The sequence below is a fragment of the Tripterygium wilfordii genome, chromosome 12 (genome assembly GCF_013401445.1).
Source record: "Tripterygium wilfordii isolate XIE 37 chromosome 12, ASM1340144v1, whole genome shotgun sequence".
NCBI lineage: Eukaryota > Viridiplantae > Streptophyta > Magnoliopsida > Celastrales > Celastraceae > Tripterygium > Tripterygium wilfordii.
The window spans coordinates 4,302,884-4,312,175 of NC_052243.1; the positions used below are offsets into that span (position 1 = coordinate 4,302,884).

The 9,292-nt window shown below is 36.5% G+C and overlaps 1 protein-coding gene across 2 annotated transcripts; it reads right to left on the minus strand.

Moving 5' to 3' along the window:
* Positions 1 to 607: 607 nt before the first annotated feature.
* Positions 608 to 3,764, minus strand: LOC120010334. Of its 2 annotated transcripts, XR_005470860.1 has the most exons (7): positions 3,602 to 3,764; positions 3,462 to 3,522; positions 2,984 to 3,346; positions 1,476 to 1,816; positions 1,167 to 1,390; positions 980 to 1,054; positions 608 to 897 (listed from the first exon to the last, which is right to left on the minus strand). XR_005470860.1 is itself a non-coding variant. In XM_038861111.1 (6 exons), the coding sequence occupies exons 1-5, from the start codon at positions 3,686 to 3,688 to the stop codon at positions 1,172 to 1,174; spliced, it is 1,071 nt and encodes a 356-aa protein (XP_038717039.1). In that variant the 5' UTR covers positions 3,689 to 3,764; the 3' UTR covers positions 608 to 1,054; positions 1,167 to 1,171. The 2 variants fall into 2 exon arrangements, 1 of the variants encoding a protein (XP_038717039.1); XM_038861111.1 differs by having other exon boundaries at positions 608 to 1,054.
* Between the last annotated feature and the right edge of the window lie 5,528 nt (positions 3,765 to 9,292).

Here is a 9,292-nt window from a genome sequence, read left to right on the forward strand (position 1 = left end):
TCCCTTGTTTGGTGAGGCAACTGGTTAGACAAGACATTGTTGGTGCATGATTGAACAACGTAGGATTGTCCTCCGTTACCTTCTTAGTATATTCATGTAGTTTTTCCAGTTAGAGCATAACTGTGTCTTTGTGTGGATGCCTTTCTACTTTGAATTGAGAACAATCTTCTTTTCCTACTCCTCGTCTAATTCGGTTTGGACTTGTCACGTGTGTAGAAGATTTTCTGTTTTCAATTGTTTTCTCTGATAAAGCTACCCCAAGTAGATAACAATTTTCTTTCCTCGGTATTTTCTAGCGACGCAGGTAGGGGACTAAGTTTTCACTGTGTTGTGATAACCGGCACCTGCCAACAAACCCTAGGTGGTTAAGGCAAATGCTTGAATCGAATTGAGTGGTAATTTGTAGGGAAGAAATCAGGATACTCTGCTTCTACTTCCATGCCATTCTTATGAAGTCCTTCCCGCACGGTATAACCAGGAAGAGCCCACAAATGACTTCCCCAGCACCTGCTGTGGGTGATTAACGGTGCGCCATATAACCAAGAACCTCACCTTGCACTCCCCAAACTTACATAATTGAGGAACATTGTAAAATTGCTTCAGTTGCTGAGAATGAAAAATAATAAATAAATATCACAATGCATGTTAATAAACAATGTTCCTAAATAGAGTGGACAGAAAGTGGATCTCTTTAGTCAATCACAGTCTGGTGCAACCAAAGATCATTGATACAGCTGCATTCAGTATAGAAGACTACAATATACTACATTACTACTTACCCCTTCAAGCTAGCTACCACTGCAACCCCCAACATGACTTCATGGCTCCATTTAAATGTGTACTCAATCCCATACAGTTGACAACTTGACAGTACCAGTTCAGACAACCTTCAATATCCTGATTATTCGCCACATATAAACGTCAACCTATTACGTGAATCTGTGAAATTACAGATAAACATAGATCATCAGGGCAGTACCATTTGCTAGGGTCAGTCATCGATGGAAAACTTCTTCGTCACCTGGACAGGCCAACTTTATAGATACAGCAGAATCTGTATGGAGATCCAAAAGACAGAACATAAGCAGCCCCCTTTTCAGACCAGGGCAGCAGTAATAACGTAGTGAACAGATATTGAGATGGTACAGCAAAAACATTATCCTTACAGTTATCAGTAGTTCTCTGCCACAGGTCTTGAGGGGAAAAGCCTCAAAAGAAATGTCACCAATGACCAGAGGCAAACCAAACCAAGGACTTGAAAAGTCACAACCATAGCAAGAAGGGCATTGCTTCTTTCTAGCAGTTGTGGGGATTCAGGAAGCCCCCTCATGGCGAATGCCAGTCTCTCAATAAAATGAGCAGCTTTGGTCAATTGATATAGCCTATATACCTGAAAAATAAATTTCAATGTCAAAACTAAGAATACAAGTTTTGGCGTCATGACAAAGAATGCCTAATGAAATGAACTCATATACCTCAAATATAATAGGCACCAAAGGCCAACAAGATGACCCACGCTTGTCAAGGAGCATCTCGAATGCACGTTGAGCAACAAATCCTACTAAATAAGGAGCCACAGCAACGAAGGCTGGCAGTCCAAGCACTGGCCACGTTACATACACAACAAAGAGAGGTGCCACAACTTTGAAACCTGTTGCAAAGAACGCTGATGTCAAGTATCCTCTGAGGCCTGTGATGAGACCCCACCTCCTTGGGCTGAACTCCAGGTATGGCCTTTGAACAAAGTCTGCTACTATCAAGAATGTGGCAAGACCAACATAAAATAGGGCCTCAGAAGTTAATGAGGTCACAATTTCTGCATAACAAGTGGCACCGAAAGAATTATGGTTCTTCCCAGACTAGATATGAAAATATGCCTACACAACTAAAAATCAGGACATACAAATGAAAAGGATAATGTGATTAAAAGTAGTGTGATAATTTGAGCCCCAAAAGGGAGCACATCAGTTGTGAGATCTCTCGCATATCTCTTAAAGGTTGACCTTCTTAAACCTTCAATATAAGAATGGAAAAGTGAACTTCCTCAACAAACAGTTCTAAAATAAATTATAATCATGACAGGCACAGAGAAAGAGGGAGAGAGAAAGGGGGGGAGGGGGGGAGAGAGTGTGTATTCTCATTTCCATTCAAAGAACCGGGCTTATATAAACCTTAACTGGGGACCTTTTATGATGAACATTTCAAAGAGTAACCAGACACTATCAAACAAAAAAGAAGCACTTCTAAATAATTGTACTATCAAAATGTAAGTCAGGATTGAAACGAGACTTAAATGAAACCCAAGTTCATCATAGCTTGGCAGGCAGATAACATGCTACAGGCACCCCCTTCCTATCCAATAATTTATTACATTACATTTTCAGAAGAGATTTTAACTTTAGCTACTGCCAATAGTTGAAAACAAAAAAAATACTTTTATCCGCATTTGAGCATCCTAAAAGATAACCATGCACGAGTAATCTGAAATGGTGCCTTCTTTACTCAAACATTTACTACTATTCGTCAACATGTGCGCCAGCTATTACAATTTCCAGGAATCTAAACTTAAGGAGAAAAGGCCAGCTCATTTTATCCGATAGCTATGCAGATCTGACATAATTATTAAGCCTTCATATCAGTCTTCAGAAACATCCATCCAGTATTCTCTTTTTGCTCTGAAAGGCATAAGGCATAACTTCCTTCTCATTCATATTTATCATTGCAGCCCAATGACAGTAATCAAAATGTCTGTAATGAACTCATACTAAACTCAAAATTTCCAACACATAACATCAGAGCTAGTATGGAATAAACAGTTACATGTCTCAAAATGGAGATTATGGAAGGGAAGCATCAAATGACCGTTAAACATGAATAGGGAGTTCATTTTACCTAATTTCTACTTCTTACTCAAATTTGACTTCATTAGACCAATAGAGGATGTCATATGAGGAAAATCATTTTAGAATAAACCAGTTAATACCTACAACAAGCTCATCCGTGAAGAAACCCTCAAATATAGCGCCCAGGAAGAATTGCGGAAGAAGCAATGATGCTATTAATGCAACAGGTGCCAGAACCCAAAGAAATGAGCTCTTGTCTTCAATGAAAGGTGCTGATAACAATTTCCTTTCTTCCATTAACTGGTGAGTCAATCCATGAAAAGAAACAGCACCCGACTTACCACGAAACGGCTCAACCCCACCAAACCTACTAACAGGCACGCTAGCACTTTCATCCCCAGAAAGCTTCAACTTTGAACTCGAATCAGAACTAGATGCGCAAGCTACAACTCCTCTGTTCAAGCCCTTCCGAACATTTCTCAAAACAGGCACCACCATATCAACTGAAAATAATCCGCTTGTTAGACCAAATGCACACATGAAAACATTCAGATAAACAAAACAAAAGTCATAACAACAAATACTCAAGGGCTTTGCAATGGAAGCAAGACAACATACATCTAGATGGGATTCGAGGTCGAGCTCGTTCATCTTTAAATCCATCCTGGATTGCCGAAACCTAACATATGGTAATTAAAATTAGAACCGGAGAGAAAAAAAGATAAATTAAAGCGTAAATTCAAATGCTTTTTACTTACGGCTTGGTGAGGTATGAGACCAGAAGAGGAGAACTTCAACTTTGCGAGGGGAGAGACGATTCCATGACAAACGGATTGCAAATTCATTTTCGTGGGTTTACTTCTAGGGTTTTAGCAAACTAGTAGACCAGAGGCAACACTTTCACTATAGTTCGAATTTCAAGACTTAAACCCCAGCTCTTTAGCCCTTTTGAAATTTCAATATAGATGCTGGGCCGCAGTGGCCCAGGATTACAGCGTGCCGGGAAGGCTCGTGGCCCAATATTGGCCCTTGATCCTACTCACAAGTTCGGATTTTTTTTTCATTTTTAAGACAATGTCAAGTCGGTATCCATTAGTATACTTTTGGATATCTAGCTGCAACATAAATAGACATGAACATAAAAATATCCATAAAATAATCATTTATTTTTCTACTCCCTATCATTCTTTCTTCCACAAACTTCTTTCTTCTCTTTCTTGTTCGTCTCTCTTCCATTTCTTCGTTTTCGTTTTCTTTTCATCTATTTCCTCTCATTTTCTCTCTCTTCTTCTCTTTCTTATCGTCTCTCTCTAGATCTTTTTTTCTTAAATCCAAGCTTAAAAAGCTTTTGATATGTTGTTTCTATTCTTCCTTACTTTCATTTAGGTGTAGATATTAGGTATAGGATTTTCGTTCAGGATTTTCTTGAGTTTATGAGTGTTGGATCTGAAATAATATGTCAAGTTCTGTCAAATCATTCAGACATGTTAATGTTATTGTTTCAAACAGTAACATAATAGACAAAACCTTGTCATACATTAACAAATGACTTAATCAATACATTAAAAAAATGTTATTGGTGCAAATGACCTTAAAAAAAGACAATGTCAACACATTAACATTATAATGTAAGTAAAATACTAGTCTGATATTACATTTTTGTAAAACAGTAACATTAACATTAAAAAGCCCATATGAGGCCCTAAAACAGTATAATTTGGCAAAAATATGATGGGGCTAGAGGCGAGCGACTAGCCTTAATCACTACGTCGAAACCAATCACCTCAAATTTTGCACGATTCTGACAACATGACATTATTCAATTCTACTAGTTGATTTTTTTGTAAATATCATGCCACTAGTCCTACGTCATATAATACTAATATTTTAATTGTATAATGTTATAGTTTCATAACATGGGGAGATTAAGAAAGTAAGTCAAAATATTTGATTGTATAATGTTACAGTTTCAAAACAGTAACATTATAAATGTACAATCTCATATCTGAATTAAGAGTATATCTTAGATCTCATATTACATATCCGATCTAAGAAGATAAAAACGAAGAATAAGAAAAATAAGAAGAAAAAGAAAACAAATAAGAAAACGAAGAAGATGATGGTGGAGGTGCGACGGTGGTGGAGGAACAACGGTGGCAATGGTGGAGATGGAGACAGATGGTGGCAGTGGTGGAGATGGGAGCGGATGGTGATAATGATGGGGATGGAGATGGAGGGTAGGTGTCTCATATCTAGGTATTTTTAGATCTATGCATATTGAAAAAGAAGAGCACATATAAGATTATGTAATTATTAATTTTTAAAAGAGTTATTTATGTGGAAAATAGGTACTTATATGGAAAATAGAATTTTAGATTGATCAATGTCTACAATATTTGTCAACAGAGTACTTATATGGCACTTCACATTCTTTTTTTTTTTTCTCTATGGTTGGAAATTTGCGTTTACTTGTACACTAGGCAAAATTATTGAGATCACGCTACGCATAAGTATAAATAAATTTTTTGTATGGGCTCAGGTAGAAATCGAGTGCATGAGTCTTTTGAAGAGCAACATTGAGACAAAAAAAATGAGAGTGTGCTCTTGATAATTGCGTCATTGTGCCTGGATTTGAGGGTTCTCAGCCACATGGCAGCGCCTAAACTAAGATGTGAATCAACTAAGGCTCATTAGCATGGTGTATTTCTCCTATTTGAGCTGAGATTTGAAACAAAACTTTTCCTCAGGAGGATGGATCATGGATGGAAAGATTCAACTGACTTCCCCCGAGGGTAAAGTACTATGAGAAGAAAAATTGGTCGGAAATTCTATGTTTGATATCACTTTTGTTTCTTGTTTTTTGTTTTAGTTTTCAAAATTTTTGAAAACAAGAAAAAAAGGTTTTTAAAAGTGTATTTTCTTTAAGATTTCAGATTGTAAATTGCATAGAGATATGAAGACAATGATCAAATGTATTTTAGGTTATTGTTTTATTTCTTATCTTTTTTTCTTTCTGCAATGTTTTCAATGGTGAAACAAGACAAAGACTGCAGTTATAAAAAATATAGGTGGTGTGGATATATTCCATTATTATGAAAATAAAAGCATAAACACACCTTCTTCTTTTTTTCAGTTTTATACTTCCAGTTTTTGTTTTCAGTTTTAAGTGTTCAACTAAACAAGTTTCAATTTTATGTTTTATGTTTTTGTTTTCAAAATTTTTGGAAGTGATACCAAACACAACCTTAGTAAACCCATAATTGATTCTTCTTGGGTCAATGCCCTAGCGGTTAATGGGGACGAAGAGACTTCTTTCTTATCCTTAGACTATTAGCTATTAAGTGAAGACTTAATCTCCAAATCCAAAATTCAACTGAAGGTTCTAACGTATTCGAGGAAAATCAAGGGAAAATTAAATATGAGTCCCTCATTAAAGAGTTTTGTTCCAAGAATAACAGTCTTAAAAGTCTTATTCCATAAAATCCATGTAGTTTGAATTAATATTCCAAAAGGGATAAAAAGTTAAAATATATGATTTTATTGTCTGAAATACCATCATCTTTATCCTCAAACATGACACATACTCAAGTTATAATCAACTGTGACAAGGCTTTGATCGGGCTGATCTAAAACTTCATTTCGGTAGTTCGCTCTTCGAAAAGGATGGTCGAGTGACCAACATCCGATATGGTGGCACAAGGAAGAAGAAGGAGAGAGAGTATTTTAATAAGTTCATAGGCTTTGTCCTTTTTTTCTAAATTTTTTTTTAGGTTGTCATTCTTGGAATGCAGCTTTTAATTTTTGTCCTTATGAGTAAAAACCCCTTAAATCAATAGCTATATAGTAAAGTCTTAATCAAAAGCGATAGGGTCCAAGCCCAAACAATTGAAGATAACGTGGTCCACTGTCCAAAGTAGAAGAGCTTCTTTGACACGAAAAAAAAGTTATGAGGCTTAATTGATCCATTTTGGAAGTATGCTTTATCGTCGCATAATTTAATACACAACCATATAAAAGCATGTCATAGTATAATGATGAACACCCACACCGGCCCATAAGGCCCAAGGTAGAACTACAACCCAGAAAACCGGCTTACCAGGTGAGGGTGCCTTGGATCCTTATAAACTAGAGTTGGTAGCCCTATTTTTTCGATATGGGATACTCATCAAACCACCCCCTTGGACAGCCGACGTCCACGGCGGCTACGCTTGTCCTTCAGACTGCAGCCATTTCCAGGACGACAGCCCCTCTCTGTAAACGCGACTCTCTCAATGAAAGTATCACTACACCAATGATGAATACACACCCCGGCCCATAAGACCTAAGATAGAACTACAACTCAGAAAACCGGCTTATCAGGTGAAGGTGACTTGAATCCTTATAAACTAGAGTTAGTATCCCTATTTTTTCGATATGGGATACTCATCATATAATTTGCACGTTGTGATACCCCAGTTGCCGTACAGCATCCAACTCATCACACTAGATAATATTAATTAATCCGGATACACATTGAGATGTGTGCGTTTTATCAGCAGCGCAGTGTTTGTTTTGTTGCCATTTCTATATTATCCACGATAAAGCAAGTGTGGGCCAGGCTCACATAAACTCCAGTGGCTGGGGCCCAAATCCAACCACCGGACAGTAACATTTCATCGTTGAGTGTTCATTCAAATATTCAATTAAAAAAAATTGATGCAAAATATTATGATAATACGTCCTGCTCAATTACACTAAACAAATGTTCGTCGTTTTGGCTTTGTGGTTGGATTAATTGAATTGTACTGGAAAAAAAGATTTGAATTGTCGCGCTAAAATACAATGCTTTTCGACTTACCATCTTGCCTCATTTTTTGTGGAGCTAAAAGCCAAGTGACTTGCTTTATTACAACAACAACAACAAAAAAGAAAAGGTTGTATTTGTTTTCTTTAGGGTTTTAGGAAAGCGATACATGGTTAAAGGAAAAACACACAAAAGAAACCTTAAAAATAGTTAAAGGATACATATCCTGCGATGAGATGAGGTGAGGTGAGTTGTGGTGTCAAAAAGTATTTGATGCATCATTAAAAATGTTTTCATTGATACTAATTAATTTTTGATGAATTTAGTTTTGTAAAAAGGCAAAATTGAAAAAAAAATTAATAATTTGACGACAAAAATGCAGTTAATTGCGTTGCTTCGTGAGTAGAAGTAGCTCCCTGTAGTTTTACTTTTGAACGCACTTCGGTGCGATGATACCATCATGAATCGCTAGACCACACAATTTTTTATTAGAACGTGGGCATTTTGCATCTGTAAATACACTGTCATACCAACTTATGTATACTCCTTTTTAATTATTCTCACTTCTTACACTATTTTGTACACGGAAAGAAAATAAAAGCAGCAACCCTTAGCCGATACTGTTGTTAGTATTTTTGATCGAAAAAATTTACTTGAAAAGGTACGACCCGGTTGACGGAAAAATATGAAGCAAAGATGTGTTCGGTCTTTGTGTTTACATGGTGGACTAATGTGTTATAGATATATACACATCGATATGTATATGTTAATAACACGGCATGCTTGTAGTGTTCAAAGCAAGATGGAACACAAAAGTCTCTTCCTATTTTTCTTTAGAAGGTCCGTGAGTGGCGTTGTTAGGCGAGAGTGAGCTTAAGAACAAATATTACAAAAGAGAGAGCATGGTACAGAAAACTTTGTGGGAAATTTCTTGGTGTAATTGGATTTTTGGTGAGAGAAAATTGGATGTATGGTTGTACAAATTTTCTACATAGTGTAATTTTCTCTTAGTTGTCTTTTAACAACGGCCGTGGTTTTTCCTCTGGTCTTAGAGGGTTTTCAACGTATATTCTTGTGTTGATTATTGCGCTTTTCTATTTCAATTTTCTCTTTATTTGTGTGATATCTCTGTCAAAGTCTAATTCCCCAACAATTGGTATCGGAGTTGTTGGATTCAGTTTCTTGGGCGGTTAATTTTTCCTTGGAGCAGAAATGTCAGGGGTGAAAGCCGACATCGAGAAATCTGATGGGAGAATGAATTGTGGCTTGTGGCAAGTATAAGTCAAGGATGATGGATCGTACTTAACACAAGAGGGGGGGTGAATTGTGTCCCCAAATTCCAATTGGAATCCCTTTTTCAATTTAAACAAATTAATGGCAATTAACAAGTAGCACACAAATTTGGACTCTAATGATTTTCCTAATCAATATTCAATCCAATGCAAGATGTGATACAATATAGTGAATGACCAAATATCAAATAATCAAGAATTGCACAAAACAGATTTTCAAGCAACACACTGCACACAGATTTTTCAACTCAGATTTTACCTATCAAATGATGTCAAAATGCAACGAAATTTTATATGCAATGTCACAACACCTTAATAAACACTATATCAAAATTTCAGATCAAAATTCAAGGTTTAAGGCAGTCTGCTAATCT